General features: G+C 53.6%; 1 protein-coding gene across 6 annotated transcripts in view; it reads right to left on the bottom strand.

The window, feature by feature from the left end:
* Positions 1–21,092, bottom strand: part of PARP10 (poly(ADP-ribose) polymerase family member 10) — a 447,966-nt gene that overhangs the window by 259,532 nt on the left and 167,342 nt on the right. For 4 of the 6 annotated variants that reach the window (XM_085604387.1, XM_085604383.1, XM_085604384.1 and 1 more), the window contains exon 6: positions 12,592–12,804. The exons of the other annotated variants lie outside the window; for them this stretch is intronic. In XM_085604387.1, coding sequence (XP_085460513.1) covers positions 12,592–12,804 — 213 coding nt within the window. The remainder of the gene's footprint in view (positions 1–12,591; positions 12,805–21,092) is intronic. 6 annotated transcript variants of the gene reach the window in all.

Below are 21,092 nucleotides of genomic sequence, written 5' to 3'. Positions count from 1 at the left end.
TTGCTGAGGAGGCGGACCGCTGGCTCAGCACCAGGGTCCACAAGGGTCAAGTGGGAGACTCCGCCAAAGGTGGGCAGGGTCCCCAGCAGAAGAGTGGGGGGGACAAGGGTAAACAGAAGGGGTTCCAAAAAGGCCCCCAAAGTAATTCCCAAGGGAACCAGCAGAAGGGTTCTCAGCCTCCCCCACCCCCGCAGCAGAACGGGGCCCCGACAGGTAGACCTGTTCCAAAGGGGCCCTTCAATTGTTACAGGTGTGGTGACCCGGGTCACATTGCCTCTGATCCTAAGTGTCGCCTGTTTGGTAAGACCGCACCCACTGGTGCTCCACCCCGGCAAGTAGCTAGTGTTAACTTTGGGGAGGAGGTAGCAGTCCAGGAGGGTGGGGGTCCCGGGCAGATGACCCTAGTCTCGCTAGGAGACAGTGAGATGGTCCCTGTAACCTACCTGCCCTCTAACACTAAGAAATATGGGCAAGTGGTGACCATCAATGGAAAGAAGGTTGAGGCGCTTAGAGATACAGGAGCCAGCGTGACCTCGGTGAGGCAACACCTGGTGTCTCAAGAGCAAATTGTACCCAATGCCTACTGTAGGGTTGTCAATGCTGACAACGTAGAGAGTCGTTGTCCAATGGCTCAAGTTCCCTTTGAGTGGGGGGAGGTCTCTGGTACTCTACAAGTCGCTGTGAGAACTGACATGCCTGTAGACTGTCTGCTAGGGAACGACCTGGAGAGTTCCCCTTGGGAAAAGGTGGAGAAGACCACGCATCTGAGGATGGTGGGTCTACCCGACTGGGCGTGCGTGACCACCCGGTCCATGGCAGCCAGTAGGGGTGTTGAGAGGGTCCTGGAGCCTGAGGGAGAGGTCCAGGAACCGGCCTTAGGGAGAAGGCGCAGGAGGCGCGGGAAACCGGCCCCCTAAGTTCCCACGGCCCAGGAGGAAGTAGACCCTGAGGGGGATGCTCTGGAGCCTACCGGGGAACAGATTGCCGAACTGGGAGATCTGCCTGAGCTGACCCATTGGCAGCAAGAAGGAGGTCCCTCCAGGGAGGAATTCTGCAGGGAGCAGAAAGAATGCCCTTCTCTCGTGGGTATGCGGCAACAGGCTGCAGACCAGGCCAACGGTGTTCAGGCCAAAACACACTACGTGTACTGGGAGAGTGACCTCCTGTATTCCGAGCCTAAGGCTGCTGAACCTGGGTCAGCCCGTGTGCTGGTGGTACCCCAGAAGTTCAGAACCTTCCTACTGGGGCTGGCTCACGATGTGCCTTTAGCAGGACATTTGGGGATGGACAAGACCTATGACAGGCTTGTCACCCACTTTTACTGGCCCCAAATGCATAAGAATTCAGATTCCTACTGCAGAACCTGTCAGACTTGCCAGGCAAGTGGTAAGAGCGGAGGGAAGCATAAGGCTCCTCTGCAACCTTTCCCTGTGGTCGGTACGCCATTCCAACAAGTGGGTATTGATATTGTGGGGCCTCTGGACCCCAAGACAGCCCTGGGCAACAGGTTCATCCTGGTCTTGGTGGACCATGCCACCCGGTACCCTGAAGCCATCCCTCTGAGGACAGTGACGGCCCCCGTGGTGGGACGGGCACTGATGGGAATTTTCTCCCGAGTGGGATTCCCTCTAGAGGTGGTGAGCGACAGGGGGACCAATTTCATATCCACATATATGAAATCCCTGTGGAAGGAGTGTGGGGTAACTTACAAGTTCACCACTCCTTACCACCCCCAAGGAAATGGGTTGGTTGAGAGATTCAACCGAACCCTCAAAGGCATGATCATGGGCCTGGACGGTCCAATGAGGCGTAAGTGGGACGTCCTCTTGCCATGCCTGCTCTTCGCTTACCGAGAGGTGCCGCAGAAGTCTCTAGGGTTCAGCCCCTTTGAGCTTCTGTATGGTCACCCGGTAAGAGGACCTCTGAGTTTGGTAAAGGAAGGCTGGGAGCAATCTCCCAGGAAACCTCCCCAGAATGTATATAGTTACATGCTGGCCTTCCGAAACCAGACTCGGCGTTTCAGGCAACTTGCTGAGGCAAATCTGGAAGCCAGCCAGGAGGAGATGAAGCGGTGGTACGACCGGAATGCCACTCTGGTAGAGCTTCAACCTGGACAAAAGGTGTGGGTCTTGGCCCCGGTGGAGCCTTGTGCACTTCAGGATAAGTGGACAGGTCCATTTGAGGTTGTGGAGCGCAAAAGTCCTATCACCTACTTGGTGGACATGCAGACTCCCAGGAACCCTTTGAGGGTCCTACATGTTAACCGCCTTATGCCCCACTTAGAGAGGACCGAAGTGGGCATGCTGCTGGCCACTGATGATGGAATGGAAGAGGAGACCGAGCCTCTTCCTGACCTCTTAGTGGCCTCTGAGAAAGATGGGTCAGTGGATGGAGTTAACCTCTCACCCACCCTGACGCCCGAACAACAGGAAGATTGCCGCCACTTGCTGGGACAGTTTTCCGACCGATTCTCCCTGGTTCCTGGTGTCACAGATTGGTGCGTCCATGATGTAGACACAGGAGACAGCTTACCTGTAAAGCACAAGGCTTACAGGGTAACTGACAGGGTCAGAGCTTGCATTAAGGAGGAGGTCTCCAAAATGCTTGCGCTAGGGGTGGTTGAGTCCTCCAGCAGTCCTTGGTCCAGCCCCGTGGTCTTGGTCCCCAAAGCTGCTGCGCCGGGAGCCACACCTGAACTCCGGTTCTGTGTGGACTACAGAGGACTCAATTCAGTAACGAAGACTGACGCGCACCCCATCCCCAGAGCTGATGAGCTCATTGATCGGCTGGGGGCTGCCCGGTTCCTCAGCACGTTTGATTTAACGTCTGGGTACTGGCAGATCGCCTTGACCGATGGGGCCAAAGAGAGGTCCGCATTCTCTACACCAGATGGGCACTTCCAGTTCCGAGTCATGCCATTTGGGATGAAGAATGCCCCTGCCACCTTTCAGAGGTTGGTCAACCAGGTACTGGTTGGGCTGGATGCGTTCAGTGCCGCCTACCTGGATGACATCGCAGTGTTCAGTGCCACCTGGCCCGAACACCTGCGCCACCTCTGGGAAGTGTTGATGGCTCTGCGCCGAGCAGGCCTCACGATCAAGGCAAGCAAGTGCCAGATCGGGCAGGGTTCCGTGGTGTACTTGGGACACCAAGTGGGGAGTGGCAAGGTGGCACCCTTGCAACCCAAAATTGAGACCATCCTGGCTTGGGAACCCCCCAAGACGCAGACCGCAGTGAGGGCCTTCCTGGGGCTCACTGGGTACTACAGGAGGTTTGTCAAGGGCTATGGAACGATTGTTGCCCCCTTGACAGAGCTGACTTCCAAGAAGCAGCCCAGGAACGTGATTTGGACTGACACCTGTCAGAAAGCTTTCGACACCCTGAAGACTGCCATGTGCACGGCGCCCGTGCTCCTGGCCCCTGACTTCTCCAAGGAATTCCTAGTACAGACAGACGCTTCAGAGCATGGTGTAGGGGCTGTTCTCTCACAGATGACTGAGGAGGGCTGGGACCAACCCGTAGCCTTCATCAGTAGGAGGTTACTTCCACGGGAAAGTAGGTGGAGTGCAATTGAGCGAGAAGCATTTGCTGTGGTCTGGGCGCTGAAGAAGCTAAGACCCTACTTGTTTGGGTCTCACTTCCGGGTTCAGACGGACCACAGGCCCCTCAGATGGTTGATGCAAATGAGGGGTGAAAACCCGAAGCTGTTGAGGTGGTCCATCTCCCTACAGGGTATGGACTTTACGGTGGAACACCGTCCTGGTACAGATCACGCCAACGCTGACGGTCTGTCCAGGTATTTCCGCCTTAGTGACGAGGAACCCCCTGGGCAAGGGTAGTTCTCCCCACATTTCAGCTGGAGGGGACACGTGTTAGACCTGGCACCTTGGCGTGAGTTTCCCTTCCACTTTTTGATGGTGTGCCTCGATTGTTTTGCTGGTGTTGTCCGCTCAGGGCACTGCGCCACGGCTAATCCGTGCCGCAGTGCAAGTGCTCCCTAAGTAAAGTGTACCTGTAATTGATGTCCACGATTGGGTTATTGGATTCACTGTCAGTCCCCAGTAAAGTGCACCAGGGGTGCCAGGGCTTGTGAATGCCAATGCTGCTGGTGGGCTTGCAGCGCTGGTTGCGCCACCCACGGAAGCGGCCTTGTAAAGTGTGTCTAGGGTCTGCCACCGCAGACCCTGTGCGCGGTCCGGGACCGTCGCGCTGACTGCGCAAGTGCCCCCACTTGCCAGTCCCTAAACCTTCCCTTACCTACATATTAGCCACCCCTCTGGTAGGCCCAAGGGCAGGGTGCATTGTAGGCATAAGGTAGGACATGCCCTGATGTGTGGCATGTCTTAGTAGTGAATTACAGCCATTTTTCGTTCTTCACTATTGAAGGCTACCTGCTCTCCATAGGCCAGAATGGGCTGCCGGGATCACGCCAACGCTGTGACCCCAGTGGACTCGGAGAGCATGGTAGAAGTGTCAAGTTTAGTATGCCTGAACTCAGGATGATAAAATACTTCTTGTAGTCAAGTTTATTTTAATATCCTGGGTTTGTAAATACTACTTTTAGAAAGTTAGTATTTACTGACCTGACCATCTCAGTCCGCCTCTGCTGTGTGTATGTGTTCTGCCTGGCAACAGTAAGGAGCAGGGTTGGGGAATCCCCAGAGACAGGTTGGCTGCCAGGTGGTGGGTAGAGAGGTGACACCTGGATGGGTGGGAGGAGTACACCTTGACTCTTGAATAGACCTGTGCTCTGCCACCACAAAGCCGGCGCCACCCCCTGTGGGGCGGCTGATGTCTCTGCCCTGCTGCTGAAAGGAAAGAGCAGAGTCACCATAACAAAGTGCTCCAGAACTGGACTGAGCCAGGCCTAGGCCCCCTGGCGCTAAAGAACAAAAGAATCATGGTATAAAAGTAGGAGCCTGGCTCCTAAGAAATCAGAATCCTGTTTACCACAAAGAACCTCTGCCCGACCAGAAGGAGAAGAAGACGCTGGAGGAGCTGGCCTGCTGCTTGCCTTGCTGAGAAAGGAGAGGAAGAGACGTACTGAAAAGACTTTGCTACTTTGTGCTTGAACATTCTCCAAGGGCTTGATCTGAGCTTGCCCCCTGAACTGAACCCCAGGACCAGTGGGTTCTCTGTGCTTCTTGCTCATCCTCCAACTCGAGCCGTGTGTGCATCCCGCTGGAAAGAGACTGCGCCCCTCATCGCCCCTCCTAGGGCCGTGACACTCAGAAGCTTGCCTGCCTCAAACCCGTGAGAGCCCCGCTCCGTCCAGAGCCGCTCTCTGTCCCCGGGTCAGGTCGCCTGCATCCCTGTCACCGCCTGCTACTGGAGCGCGCTGACCGCGCTATCACCCCTCCCGCCGGAAGCCGTCCGACGACTGTGATCTACGCCGGGTCATCCAGCTGCACTGACCGTGCCCTGCGACCCCGCTTCGCTATCCCCGGACATCTCAGGCCGCGCCGCCCCCGCTGTGGAGACCCCGCTGCACCGCCGTGCTAAAGGGTCGCTGGCCGCGCCTGCCTACTTGCCCACACCTGCTGATTGAGGACCCAAGAACACTTCTCAAGCTGAGAGTCGCACCGACCTGTGCCGACTCTCCACATCACGAAAGAAGTTCCAGTATCGGGCTCGGGGCCCGCAACGCCTTATTTCCCCGTTCGCAGGAGTCGATCTCTGTGAGTACTGGAACCACAAGTAACATTTGCAAGAGACTACAAAGTATCCATTTGAAGCTTCAAACAAAGAACATTTGCCCGCTGTACAACCTGGTGGCATAGCAAAAACGTTATTGTCTTGTGATAAGTCTGCTGAGATATATATACCTATTTTTACATAAAGAATCGTATTTTTATATATATCCAAGTCTGGTGTCCGTTTCTGGGGGGATTGATGTATTTACTGTGTGTACGATTGTAAGTGCTTAACCACCAACGCCTGAGGAATCGCCTTGGCTGCTCACGCCACGCACCTAGAGGGTGAGCAAGGGTCATTAGCGAGGGGTTATCCTGCGCCCTGACGTGGAGGAGAGGGTTCCTGCTTGACACAAGGGCAACCTTGCGCCAACCAGAGATCCCCGACTCTAACAGGAATGGAAATTAAGGCCAGACTGCGCCAGATGCAAAAGGTATGGAAGGATGACATCTTCCTTACATGTTGTCGGATCAAAGTTCTTGGACTTACACCAGATACAGAACCTCTTCCACTTGTAAGCATAGGATGTCCTAGTGGAAGGTCGCTTAGACTCCTTCAGAATGTCCATACAATCGTCTGGTAGATTCAGATGACCGTATTGCACTATTTCAGGAGCCATGCCGCCAAACTCAAAGACGAGAGGTTGGGGTGCACCATCCGCCCCCCGAACTTCGTGAGAAGGTCCGGCCTGCACGGCAACCGCATGTGAGGAAGGAGAGACCGGTGAAGAAGGTCCGTGAACCACCACTGCCTGGGCCACTCCGGGGCGATCAGGATCATCCGCGCCCTGGACTGGTACAGCTTGATGAGCACCGCCGGAATCAGGGGAATGGGTGGAAAAGCGTACAGAAAGCTGTTCGACCAATCGATCCATAGCGCATTCCCCAGCGTCCCCCGCTGGTAGTACCTGGATGCGAAGTCTCGGCATTTGCTGTTTTCGGCGGTGGCGAACAGATCTACGTCTGGAGTCCCCCACCTTGCGAAGACTTCTCCTAGTACTTCGTCGTTTATGACCCATTCGTGGTTTTCCTGAATCAGCCTGCTCAAGGCGTCCGCCTGAGCATTCTGCACCCCTGGCAGATGCGTGGCCGTGATCGTCAATCCTCGGGCCAGCAGCCAGCGCCAGATCGCCTGCGCCTCCTGCGACAGAGTGCGCGATCTCGACCCCCCCTGCTTGTTGAGGTAATACATCGTGGTTGTATTGTCCGTCTGTATCAGCAGCGAGTTGGTCTGGAAGGACGGAAGGAAAGCCTTCAGTGCCAGGAAGACAGCTCTGAGTTCCAGGAAATTGATGTGGTACGTCGATTCCAAAGGAGACCACTTCCCCTGAATCTGCAGGTCCCCGGAATGCGCACCCCAGCCCTGGAGAGAAGCATCCGTCACCACATTCGTCGTGGGAATGTCCTTGTGGAAGGGAACCCCCTTGAGGAGGTTTTCCGCCGAACACCACCACTTCAGAGACTGACGAGCATGTAGAGACAGTCGGATCTTGTCGTCCCAAGAGCCTGTCTTCTGATCCCACTGATCCTCCAAGCACTCCTGCAGTGGTCGCATCTGTAGACGTGCGTGCGGAGTGAGGAAGATACAGGAGGCCATCGATCCCAGTAGAGACGACACCTTCCTCACAGTCGTCGATGGAGCAGTCCTGAGGTCCTGAGCCTTCCGAAGGAGTGATAACCGTCTCTCCTCCGAAGGAGACACGCTTGCTGACCGCGTATCTATGGAGGCCCCCAGGTACTGTATGCACTGTACCGGAGATGGGACCGATTTGGACATGTTGACGTGTAACCCCAGCTTGTTCAAGAGCTCGCACGTCCAACGGAAGTGTTCTTGCGCTTCCTCGAAGGATGACGCCTTGATCAGCCAATCGTCCAGATACGGGTAGACAAACACCTTGTTCCTCCGCAGGTGTGCCGCCACCACCGCCATGCACTTCGAAAAAGTCCTGGGAGCAGACTTTAGCCCGAATGGCAGTACTGTGTATTGATAGTGATTGGCGCCGACTTGGAATCGCAGGAACTTCCTGTGCTTCTGTGCTATGGGCACATGGAAGTACGCATCCTGTAGATCTATGGCACAGAGCCAGTCTCCCCGTTGCAGCTGAGGGTAAATCTGGTGCAACGATAGCATGCGAAACTTTTCTCTGCGAATCCACTTGTTTGCTTGTCGCAAATCCAGAATGGGCCTGAACTCGTTCTTGTCCTTCTTGCGAACGAGGAAGAACCGAGAGTACAGACCTCTTCCCCTTTGAGACAAAGGTACTTCTTCTACCGCCTTTTTTCTCAACAAGATGTCTGCCTCCGCCTGGAGCTCCCTCAGCTGGAAGCGAGAGCTGACCGGCGGAATCGCTGGAGGCGGGCTGATGAACCGAAGACTGTATCCATTGCAAACAATATTCAGCACCCACTTGTCCTGAGTAATTTTTCTCCACTCTGCCGGAAAAAATCGAATGCTTCCCCCCACTGGAGTGGGTAACGGTTGAGGGGGAAGTAACAGCTCAGGGCCGAGACCCGGCCGGGCCCTTGTTTGTGGTAGTAGCCTGCTGGCCACCTCTACCCCTCTGGCGCTTCTGGAAGGGCTTGCGGAACTGCTGCTGTTGTGGCTGCTGCTGTCCCGAGCCCTGCCCACGCCCTCGGCCCGACGACCCGAACCTCCTTTGGAACGGTCGTTTCTTTTTCTCGGCCTTCTCCAACCCGACGGCCGTCAGGGTTTCCGCTTCAGCCTTCATGCGGGCCATTTCATCGTCCGCATGCTTCCCGAACAGGGTTTCCCCCGAGAAGGGCAGGTTGGCCACTCTCTGCTGCGCCTCCGGCTTGAGGGACGTCAGGCGCAACCAGGAATGGCGCCGCTGGTGGACGCCATGACAGTAGGCGTGGGCGGCCAATAGCGATATATCCGCTGCTGCGCTGATCGTTTGGTTAGAAACCAGCATGCCTTCGCGCACCGTCTCCAAGAAGTCCTCCTTGTCTCGTGGCAGGAGGTCCGCATATTGCTGCAGGGATTCCCACAGGGCCCAGTCGTAACGGCCCAACAACGCCCCTGCACTCGCCGCCTTCATCGTGGTGGCGGCGGTACCACACACCTTCCTGCCCGCAGAGTCCAGCCAGCGGCTTTCCTTGTCCGGTGGCACCGTGGAGGCTGGGGCGGTCGCATGTTGTTTTCTCGCCGCCGTCACGATAACCGAATCCGGTTTCGGGTCCCCTCTCAAGAATGACGGATCCGACTCCGGGGCCCTATATTTCTTCATGAGCCTGGACGGAGCGGCGTTCGCTGTTGCGGGAGTGAGGAACAGTTCCAAAGCTGGTTCCACCAGTCCAGGCACGAGAGGCAGGAGGGGGCGAGACAAGTGTCTTTTATGAAGCGTCTCAAATATCACGGACGTCGTGGGTGTTGGAACCGTCACCGTGATATTCAGCTTCGCAGCCCCTCGCAACAGCACCTCCTGGAACGAGACCAAGTCGTCCACCGGTGACACCCTAGTCCCCGGGGAGTCCGACAGCGTCGGGGAAAGGTCCCTGTCCGAGGAGCGCGACCTGGACCTATACCTTCTGCGGCGTCGTCTAGAGTCTGACGAGGTTCGCCCTCGGCTCCGCGATCGTCGCCTCCTGTGAGAGCGGGAGCGCGACCTCTTCGGCTTAGGCCTGTCCGCCGGTCTCGCTGGTCCAGGCGACCGTGGGCGTCGTGGCTTCGGGGTCCCTTGCGGCGGAGTCGGGTACCGTGGAAGGGAAACCGACCTCGGGGGGACCGGCGGCGGCACCGCAGGAGTGCTTGGCAGCAACAGAGGCCGGGGTGGCGGAGACAGAGTCCGCGGCCGCGGAGGAGGCGGTGGAGGAGGTGGAGACGGTGGTGGAGGAGGTGGCGGTGGTGGTGGTGGTGGAGGAGGCGGTGGCAGAGGTGGGAGAGGAGGAGGCGACGGAGACCTCCGAGGCGGGGTATACACCACTGAGTACACCGAACCCGGCGACTCTCTCTTCCTCGACGTCGACGTGTGCCTCGACGTCGACCTGTGCCTCGACGGCGATCTTCTCGGCGTCGATCTCTTCCTCGACGGCGACCTCCGCCTCGACGGCGACCTCCGCCTCGACGGCGACCTCCGCCTCGACGGCGACCTTCGCTTTCTCGACGTCGATCTCCTTCTCTTCATCGACGGCGAGCTGCGATCCCTCGACGCCGAACGCCGACGCCGGGTCTTCTCTCGACGTCGACCGCTGGACGCAGTCGAAGACGGCGTCGTCGCCGACGACGCCGATGTAGTCGACGGCGGCCTATTCAGGTCCCTCGACGGCGATCGTCGACGCCGTTTCTCCCCAGAGCCCTGGGGAGACGGCGAACAGACGGTGGTCATCCTCCTCGACGTCGCCGTCGACGCCCTCGACGGGGAGCGGGAGCGCTTACTGGTCTTCCTGCCCCTGGGGAGCCCCCCAGAGGCCTCAGCATGGGCCAAATCAGCCCCTCCAGACCCACCTGGTGCCTTCAGTCTTCGCTCCTCCAGAGCTTGAAGCCTGCTCTTCATCCTGTCCCTCAGGGTTCTTGCTGAAAACGAGTGGCAGATGGTACAGCTTTCAGGCACGTGGGACTGGGGAAGGCAAGCTATGCACACCTCGTGTGGGTCAGTTTTAGCCTTCTTTCGACCACATTCCGGGCACTTGTCGAACAAGCCAGGCATGTTGACAGTACCAGCTACTAAACACAAGAAAAAGTGACAAAAATTGCCAAAATCTCAATGAAAAACCTTGAAAAAGGTAGAGCTCAATGCTCCAGGGTCCTGCTAGCAGGAGCCGGAAAAAAGAACTGAAAGTAAATGGGACCTGCTGGGCATTCTGGGATACTGGGGAAAGTTCTGGAAAACTGGAAAGTTTTCTTAAAGGCACAGTATCCTGTTCCAAGCCACATAATGGCAGCCTATGGGGCTTGTCTGTCCACTCCTTCCTCTCTATCATTCCAGAGGCTTTTGCTGGTAGAGGCAGGGTTTTTTCCTATGTGGAGAAAAACTGGACAGGCAGTGCTGTTTGTGGATTTTGGTGGAATTCTAGTTGAAGTACTGGACAGTGTAGCCTGTGGGTATAGGCTGCATTATCTGTCTTTAAATTAAATTCTCTCTTAAAGGTGTATGCAGGTCTGCATGATTTGTCACCTTTTAGAGATTATTTTTTATTGCTCCGGGGTCCGCGCACATGGGCGGGACTATTCACTAGATTATGACTATACACAGAGATCCCCTACTACAGAACTCCATAAAATCATTCCGACAACAAATGCATCCTTGAACTCAGAAGACCTTTCACATACACTGGTCAGAGCATGCTCAGAAGCTCTCATGCACCTTCTACTGAAGATCGTAAACACTTAAAGCACCTTCCCACACTAGCTTAAATGCGGACAAGCAACAACATTCCTTAAGAAAAAAAACCCTAAACACTGAAAACCATTTGAACCAGAGACCAGTGTCAATTTTACCATCTGATGGCAAAATCATTGAGAAAGCAGTAAATACTCGTTTCGCTACATGAATTACCAGTAATTACCTGAACAAAATTCAGCCTTGATTCTGGCTGAAACTCGAGCACAGAATCAGCCTTGCTTCACAGGACTGATATCACCCCCAAAATACTAGGAGGAGGGAGCGGTCAACTGGAGCTTCAATACCTGATGGAAGCTTTCGTCATGGAGTCACACAATCTTATTAAACATATCCTTTCAACCAGAACTGACATTAAAGCACTAGATTTAAGGACGTCCATTCCTTCCCATCTGCCATTACTCAAACGATTCAAATTTACGCATCTATATCAACATTTTATTACCTAATCATGGAGCCCCAGTAAAGAATCTTACAACTGGAGAAAATAATAGCACTACATCAGTACAGTCGCAATATCCAACCCTATTTTAGGATATCAAACCTCCTCAAACATTAGCAACATGGAAAACTGCCGTCAACGGATCGACTGAACATCTGAATTCACACTGAAATTGAACTCAAACAAGACCACATTTGTAGTGCTGCATTCGAACAATGGCTGATTGAACTAACTCCATTAAGTATCAACACCTAATCCCTCCCTGGGGGTCAAGTATCTTGGGTTCTTACTTGAAAGCTCTCTGAACTTCACTAATCACATTAAAAATCAGATGAGAGGCACTGTACCACCTGCACTTTCATAGACAATAAAAGCCCTGTTCCACCAGAAAACGTCAAACCCAGAGCACAAGCAGTGGTTCTCTTACATACGGAGAGTGGGACCACCTCCCTAGCCAGTCTCCATAAATAATCTATTTCACCCCTCATAGCCACCCTGCATGAGGCAGCTAGGCTGGTAAACACCAGGAAATCAGTCCATATTACACACATTTTTAAACAACTACAAGGGCTCCCACTAGAACCACGTATCACCTCCAAAATCAAATGCACAACGCACAAACCCGTGCAACATAGGGTTCTTTCATAATTAAAAGATGATGCAGACTTCTGAAGGCCCAAGAGAAACAAGAGGAAAAGAGCTTAATCCTAGAGACTCCTGGAGCCTAAAAAAAAAAAAAAAAGACATCTTCCAGACAGGCGTCCACGCGCTTAGCACCGAAACGCAGGAGCCAAATATAATAGGACATAAGAACCACGTATTTATCTTCTGCAAAAATGTCACAGCATACACACCCCCCCCCCCCCCCCCCCCGAGCTCCACCTCCAGTTATCAGCACTCAGACTAAAGCTTCAGAAGGGGTCAGTATGCGTCGGATATTGCACTGGGCATCAACAGTGAGGAAGCCGCATCAAGACTGAGCAGGATAGGTAAGAGACCTATTGCAGCGAAAGGATGATCTCTTAGTAGCTCCACTGGGTGGAAACCATTTCACTATCATATGCGGAAAGATGCATCTGAAAGGACGCAGAAGTACCTGATTGTCAGAGGGGGTCCAGCACAGCTGCCCCGTGGCGAGCACACATCGGTAGCGCGTCTCCAACTCACTCAGCAGGCGCTGCCCTTGTTCCTCCTTCAGGAAGCGGGCGACGCCAGGGTGCTCCAGCTTCACCTGTTGAGTGCCAACGCCACTCATGATGTCCCGTATCACCTCCTCAGCAGCCTGGCAGGCCCCAGCACCTCCGAGCATCTGCAGAAGAAAGAGGCAGGTGAGACCAAACAACCAAGGAGATAGCTCGCGGGGACAGGAGGTATTGGGTATGCACCACAACAACCAAGGAGATACCTCGCAGGGACAGTGAGGTATTAGGTATGCACCACAACAACCAAGGAGATCCCTCGCAGGGACAGTGAGGTATTGGGTATGCACCACAACAACCAAGGAGATACCTCGCAGGGACAGTGAGGTATTAGGTATGCACCACAACAACCAAGGAGATCCCTCGCAGGGACAGTGAGGTATTGGGTATGCACCACAACAACCAAGGAGATACCTCGCAGGGACAGTGAGGTATTAGGTATGCACCACAACAACCAAGGAGATACCTCGCAGGGACAGTGAGGTATTGGGTATGCACCACAACAACCAAGGAGATACCTCGCAGGGACAGTGAGGTATTGGGTATGCACCACATCAACCAAGGAGATACCTCGCAGGGACAGTGAGGTATTAGGTATGCACCACAACAACCAAGGAGATAGCTCGCAGGGACAGTGAGGTATTAGGTATGCACCACATCAACCAAGGATATACCTCGCAGGGACAGTGAGGTATTAGGTATGCACCACAACAACCAAGGAGATAGCTCGCAGGGACAGTGAGGTATTAGGTATGCACCACAACAACCAAGGAGATAGCTCGCAGGGACAGTGAGGTATTAGGTATGCACCACAACAACCAAGGAGATACCTCGCAGGGACAGTGAGGTATTAGGTATGCACCACAACAACCAAGGAGATACCTCGCGGGGACAGTGAGGTATTAAGGTGTGCACCAATGAGGTTCCTGGACCTCCACAGGTAAGAGGAAGGGCCTGAGCTCTGTCCAGCCGACACTAAGCAGCAAGGGAGAGTGCATAAGCAGTTCTGTGGGTTGAGGAGTTCTCTGAAAATCTGTGGGGCTCGGATCTCTACATGTGAGAAGAAAGAGCAAGCTATGCACGGGTGAGAGAGGGAAGGGTGACGCTCTGCACAGGTGACAGAAAGAATGAACTCTCCACAGGTTAGTGTGGGGCTGAGATCTGTACAGGTGGGGAGGGCTGGAATATTTACGGAAGAGCGGAATGTCTGAGCTCTAAACACATAAGGGGGTGCATAAGTTCTGTACAGGTGAATAAAGGGTGTTTATATTGTTAAGAAAGTGTGAGATTTGGCTGAGATAAATAAAAAGAAGCAGCGATTGGAGGGGAGACATGAAATGGGGCGGGGTGGTAGGGGGAGGGAACAAAAAAGCACCAGGAATATTGTAAATGGCTCCTGGAGGTCCTATGCGCTGGACCTTCAGGAGCTTTATCTGTACCACTAATATTGAAAACCATAAAATGTTATAAAAAATAAAATAAAGAGTAATAGCAAGCGCTCTCTCTCTCTGTCCATTAAGCTCTCTTACGGAGAAAATGGGGTTTGTAACAGATGAAAGCACAAATCTGTAAAGTTGAAACAGGAGGACTGCGCCCCCTGGGAAGGAATAGGGGTCTCCACAAGGGAGAGGAAGGGTTCAGATCTATAAAAAGCAGAGGTAAAGGAGGAAGACAAGTAGGACCAGCTGGTGAGTGCGCTGATCTCTGTACATGTAGGCGGGATGAGATTTACAGGTGAATATGTGGGACTGGGGTCTAAACAGGCAAGAATGGAGTTGATCCCAGACAGACAACCTGTGGCTCAGTTGAGTGTGCAAGTGAGAGAAGGAGACCAGCTTTGAAGGAGGTCAGTGTGAGCTCCTCTATGTGCAGGTGAACAAAGGGTGGACTCTGCTCGGGTGAGGCACACAGACCAGTGCCGGAGACAGTGGGGTTCAACTCCTTCCAAATGACAAAAAGTGCAGAGATCTGGCCGGTAGGAACTCCTTACCTCCAATTCATGCTTTTGTCCACTAACATACTTATATGGTTATTCATTAGGAACTCTGCAGCTAACAGCTCCTCATTTTCCTCCCTCTAACCCTGTAGGTGAACAATATTAGAAGACTGATTTTGAAAGGTGTATTGAGTAGATGATTGAAGAAAGTGTGTAGTGTGACTTCACCCAATAACTGCTTTAGCTGCTTTCACTCACCACTGGACTACTTGCATTCAGTCTTCGGGACACTCTTAAACCTTTGTATCAAAGCATTCACCCGAGTTTGCTTTTCCATTCAGCAAATCAAAAAGAAATTTGAAAACTGACTGTACAAATTATTTGTTTGAAAAGACTGCACTGTCATGCAAGACCCTACATCGTTCTAGATCTGAGCTCTCTCTGTGGAATATCCTGTTTTTAATGTCCATGTGTCTCCCTTGGCATGTGTCGAATGTATACAACATGTACTGGTCCATGGTGCTCCTCCAATCAAGATTTTTTTTCTTTGAATTCTGGGACTTGTAGTCTTGTTTTATAATGGAACAAACAAGACTACAAATCTGAGAATTCAAAGAAAAAACCTGGACTAGAGCAGCACATTACGCGTGTATATGGTCATCTTGGCAGGGCCCACAGAGCTGCATAAGTATTATTAGTCCTTTTGAGCTGTGCGCATAGACCGTGAGAGACTGTGGTAGAATGGTTTGGTTAAATTATGTATGAATGGATAGATGGATGGACGCCTGGATTAGATGAGGCTGTTCTGTGTTGCGGGCCAGGTCTCCATTTTGGGTCTGCACAATTCTTTCTTCAATAACGTAAAAAACATGGACGCCATGTAGGAGGCAGGGGAGGCTCCTTTGGTCCTGTGCTCTCATCGGGGGGCGGGGGGTTTAGGGGGTTGGAGGATGTTGCGCGTCCTCACAGTTCCAGGCGGCGGCAATCATGGATCCCACATGTGCTCTGCGAGGTAGGGTAGTCAGTGTTGTGGCTGCAAATAATGCTTAGTTTTGTACTCCCAAGTATGCGGACTTGATTAAGCATTCACAGTGGAGTGTCTTTTACTCATGGTGGGCTTAGAAACAAAGATCATATTCTTTCAATGAGTTTCATTCTCCACTGGTTGATTTAAGCTTCCTAATCCAGTCCACAGGAAACCTCTCGGACGTCAGGCGTCCAGTACCCTCAAGCAAGGGCTGTGCAGTGCAGACTCATTCTTGAGGAGTCTGCATCTCATGCAGCCTTTGATTACGAAGTTAGAGGTTTCTGTACAAGTGAGCCATTTTCAATACATGTGAGCGGTGCACAGACAGCGCAATCGTGAAGAGAGTCGGAGAACCCCTATCAACGTAGAACGTAGTCAGCATGCTTACCCAGCCTTGAGGTTTTCAAATGACTGGCTGCTCCTGTCATATGACATGTGGGAGGAAGTGGTGAAAACTATCATTAACAAGCATTGGCATAGCCAATAGGTCTTGGTTTTGGGGCCTTATAAGTATTTAGTTATGCAGCACAATATCCTTGGTGCAACAACATTAACTGTTGCATGGTTAAACACTTAAAAGCCCCAAAGGCGAGGCCTATTGGCTATGCCAATGATTTTTTTAAATTTTATTCCAAAGGACAAGCAGTGCTATCAGGTAGAGAGAGAGGTGTGTGTATAGAGAAAGGTAGAGAGAGAAAGGGAGAGAGTGAGATGTAGAGCGTGAGATGTAGAGCGTGAGATGTAGAGCGTGAGATGTAGAGCGTGAGATGTAGAGCGTGAGATGTAGAGCGTGAGATGTAGAGAGTGAGATGTAGAGAGTGAGATGTAGAGAGTGAGATGTAGAGAGTGAGATGTAGAGAGTGAGATGTAGAGAGTGAGATGTAGAGAGAGAGAGGGAGAGAGTAGTGTAGAGAGAGAGAGGGGGGTAGAGAGAGAGAGAGAGGGGGGTAGAGAGAGAGAGAGAGGGGGGTAGAGAGAGAGAGGGGGGTAGAGAGAGAGAGGGGGTAGAGAGAGAGAGGGGGTAGAGAGAGAGAGGGGGTAGAGAGAGAGAGGGGGTAGAGAGAGAGAGGGGGTAGAGAGAGAGGGGGGGTAGAGAGAGAGGGGGGGTAGAGAGAGAGGGGGGGGTAGAGAGAGAGGGGGGTAGAGAGCGGGGCAGGGGTAGAGAGCGGGGCAGGGGTAGAGAGCGGGGCAGGGGTAGAGAGCGGGGCAGGGGTAGAGAGCGGGGCAGGGGTAGAGAGCGGGGCAGGGGTAGAGAGCGGGGCAGGGGTAGAGAGCGGGGCAGGGGTAGAGAGCGGGGCAGGGGTAGAGAGCGGGGCAGGGGTAGAGAGCGGGGCAGGGGTAGAGAGCGGGGCAGGGGTAGAGAGCGGGGCAGGGGTAGAGAGCGGGGCAGGGGTAGAGAGCGGGGCAGGGGTAGAGAGCGGGGCAGGGGTAGAGAGCGGGGCAGGGGTAGAGAGCGGGGCAGGGGTAGAGAGCGGGGCAGGGGTAGAGAGCGGGGCAGGGGTAGAGAGCGGGGCAGGGGTAGAGAGCGGGGCAGGGGTAGAGAGCGGGGCAGGGGTAGAGAGCGGGGCAGGGGTAGAGAGCGGGGCAGGGGTAGAGAGCGGGGCAGGGGTAGAGAGCGGGGCAGGGATAGAGAGAGGGGCAGGGGTAGAGAGCGGGGCAGGGAGAGAGAGAGGGGCAGGGAGAGAGAGAGGGGCAGGGAGAGAGAGAGGGGCAGGGAGAGAGAGAGGGGCAGGGAGAGAGAGAGGGGCAGGGAGAGAGAGAGGGGCAGGGAGAGAGAGAGGGGCAGGGAGAGAGAGAGGGGCAGGGAGAGAGAGAGGGGCAGGGAGAGAGAGAGGGGCAGGGAGAGAGAGAGGGGCAGGGAGAGAGAGAGGGGCAGGGAGAGAGAGAGGGGCAGGGAGAGAGAGAGGGGCAGGGAGAGAGAGAGGGGCAGGGAGAGAGAGAGGGGCAGGGAGAGAGAGAGGGGCAGGGAGAGAGAGAGGGGCAGGGAGAGAGAGAGGGGCAGGGAGAGAGAGGGGGGCAGGGAGAGAGAGGGGGGCAGGGAGAGAGGGGGATAGAGAGAGAGGGGGGATAGAGAGAGAGGGGGATAGAAAGAGGGGGGATAGGGAGGAGGGGGATAGAGAGAGAGTAGTGTAGAGAGAGAGAGGGGGTAAAGAGAGAGAGGGGGTAGAGAGAGAGAGGGGGTAGAGAGAGAGGGGGTAGAGAGAGCGGGGCAGGGAGAGAGGGGGGTAGAGAGAGAGGGGGTAGAGAGAGAGGGGGTAGAGAGAGAGGGGGTAGAGAGAGAGGGGGGTAGAGAGAGAGGGGGGTAGAGAGAGAGGGGGGTAGAGAGAGAGGGGGGTAGAGAGCGGGGCAGGGGTAGAGAGCGGGGCAGGGGTAGAGAGCGGGGCAGGGGTAGAGAGCGGGGCAGGGAGAGAGAGAGGGGCAGGGAGAGAGAGAGGGGCAGGGAGAGAGAGAGGGGCAGGGAGAGAGAGAGGGGCAGGGAGAGAGAGGGGCAGGGAGAGAGAGAGGGGCAGGGAGAGAGAGAGGGGCAGGGAGAGAGAGAGGGGCAGGGAGAGAGAGAGGGGCAGGGAGAGAGAGAGGGGCAGGGAGAGAGAGAGGGGCAGGGAGAGAGAGAGGGGCAGGGAGAGAGAGAGGGGCAGGGAGAGAGAGAGGGGCAGGGAGAGAGGGGGGCAGGGAGAGAGAGGGGGGCAGGGAGAGAGAGGGGGGCAGGGAGAGAGGGGGATAGAGAGAGAGGGGGATAGAAAGAGGGGGGATAGGGAGGAGGGGGATAGAGAGAGGAGGGGGATAGAGAGAGAGAGGGGGATAGAGAGAGAGGGGGATAGAGAGAGGGGGGATAGAGAAGAGGGGGATAGAGAGGGGGATAGAGAGGGGGATATAGAGGGGGATAGAGAGGGGGGATAGAGAGGGGGGATAGAGAGAGGGGATAGAGAGAGGGGATAGAGAGAGGGGATAGAGAGAGGGGATAGAGAGAGGGGATAGAGAGAGGGGATAGAGAGAGGGGATAGAGAGAGGGGATAGAGAGAGGGGATAGAGAGAGGGGATAGAGAGAGGGGGATAGAGAGAGGGGGATAGAGAGAGGGGGATAGAGAGAGGGGGATAGAGAGAGGGGGATAGAGAGAGGGGGATAGAGAGAGGGGGATAAAGAGGGGGATAAAGAGGGGGATAAAGAGGGGGATAGAGAGGGGGGATAGAGAGGGGGGATAGAGAGGGGGGATAGAGAGAGGGGGGATATAGAGAGGGGGGATATAGAGAGGGGGTATATAGAGAGGGGGGGATATAGAGAGGGGGATAGAGAGAGGGGGATAGAGAGAGGGGGATAGAGAGAGGGGGATAGAGAGAGGGGGATAGAGAGAGAGGGGATAGAGAGAGGGGGGATAGAGAGAGGGATAGAGAGGGGGATAGAGAGGGGGATAGAGAGCGGTTCTTTAGGGTGTTTTATGGTTAACGTGTAAGCAGATTTTGAGGGAGAAGACTATCCACCTTATCAGAGTCCTTTTTTGCATTGCCTTTCTGCAAGTTGTTCCAGAAGGCCAACAAAGAGTTGGTCGTCACACTGGTCTTCCTTTCGCCAATATAGAAGCTCAGCCTCTTTAAGGGTCGAGCATACAGTTTCTCTTCTACTTTTGGTGGGTAGGTGAAGCGAAAACTGTTCGAGATGTGAACAGACATTGTTAATGTTAATGTTATGGGGTATTTATAAAGCGCAAGGCTACTCAAAGGAGTGTCCCGGTGCTAAGAAGTTCCCTCTTGACAGAGAAACAGTGTGCAACCTCATCCTCCAAAGTCCCCATTACTGATGGAACAGCCAGGTCTTAAGTTGGCGCCTAAAACTAAGGAGCTCTTGTTCTTGTCAGAGAAAGAGGCATACCATTCCATAGTTTTCCAACTACCACCTGGAATGAGCGTCCCCCCCCTTTCCTAGTCTGCATGAATTTAGGCACCAACAGCAAATGTTGGGTCGAAGACCTCAAAGTCCTGGCTGGGGTATAGGGTATAATTTTATTTCTGAGGTATTGAGCCCCACTGTTATGGAGCGCCTTAAAGGCAAACACAAGGGATTTAAAATGAACCCTATTTTTCACTGAGAGCCAGTGCAGGGATTTTAAATGAGCGGTCATGTGAGTCCTGGGCCAGACCATGGATATGGCTCTAGCGGCCCCATTTTGAACTACCTGCAGGTAGCTCAATCAATTGCTGTCGGCCTTCCAGAAAGGAAGAAAACCACATGAGAACCGTGCCCCCAATACTGCATTCGCAGAGTCTCTGTAAGAGTGGTCTGTGGGGCACGGTATCAAAAGCTGCCGAGAGGTCCAGCAGTATCAATACTGCCTCACCTCCTCTATCTTTGATAGTTTCAGTGTGACTTTCAATAAGGCAGTTTCTGTACTATAGTTCGCTCTAAACCCAGATTGACTGGGGTGAAGAGCGTTAGTAGCCTCAATGAAATCTGTAATAACCACATTCACATACTTCTCCAGCACCTTGGAGAAGAAAGGAAGCAGTGATATTGGCATATAATTGCTTACCACTGCTGGGTCAGCTGAGGGTTTCTTTAAAAGAGGGAGGATGTTTCCACCTTGCCGGAACCTTTCCTTCTGACAAGGACAGATTCAGGACCTGATTGACGGCTGGATTCAGTACCACTATTTTTGCAGGGCAGGGGTCCGAAGGCGAACCAGATTTAAGCGCCTTCATGATGTTAAGTGATGTATCCAGGGAGATAGAAGGGAAATCCAAAAGTGTTTCATCAGGAGACTGACCTATAAGTTCTGGCGCATCGTCCTGACTAAGGTCGGATTGTCAAATGAGTTCTGGATGGACTTGATTTTGTCAAAGAAAAATTTTGCAACCTGGTTCGTCCATTCAAGGGTTGGAGTGTGACGTTACGGGATGCAAAGTCTTTGACAATTTTGAACATTTCTCTACTACTATTCCTTGCTTGTTCAATTTCAGTGGCCAAAAAGCTCTTTTTCTCCTCCCGCACTTTTGCATAGTGCGCTTTAAGTGCCTGTTTATAGATGTTTTTACTTAATGGATCAACATTTTTCTCCATAAACACTCAAGGCATTTACACGCACTTTTACTTTTTCTTAAGGCCTCAGTAAACCAAGGAGCCGAGGCTCGTCCCTGTACGACAGTACGCATCTTGGGCGGGGCTAAATACAATGTCCATTTCTGAAGCCAGCCTTCCAGAGCGTGTGCCACATCCTCTAAGGAGCCTTTCACAGGGATAGGATGGTGGTTCAATATCTCTGCCAAAGAGTCAGACATAATCAGCTTAAAAGACCTATATTCTTCAGTGCGTTGAGTACAGTGGGACTGTATCCTTCCCAGGTCCTTTAACCTAAACGCGATCAGAAAATGGTCGGACCATGCAATAGGAAGGGGATTGGCTAAATCAATATTACATGTTGAGAAGATCTGGTCCAAATTGTGAC

The sequence above is a fragment of the Triturus cristatus genome, chromosome 5_1 (genome assembly GCF_964204655.1).
Source record: "Triturus cristatus chromosome 5_1, aTriCri1.1, whole genome shotgun sequence".
NCBI classification, from domain to species: domain Eukaryota; kingdom Metazoa; phylum Chordata; class Amphibia; order Caudata; family Salamandridae; genus Triturus; species Triturus cristatus.
This window is presented reverse-complemented; position numbering and strand designations above follow the sequence as displayed.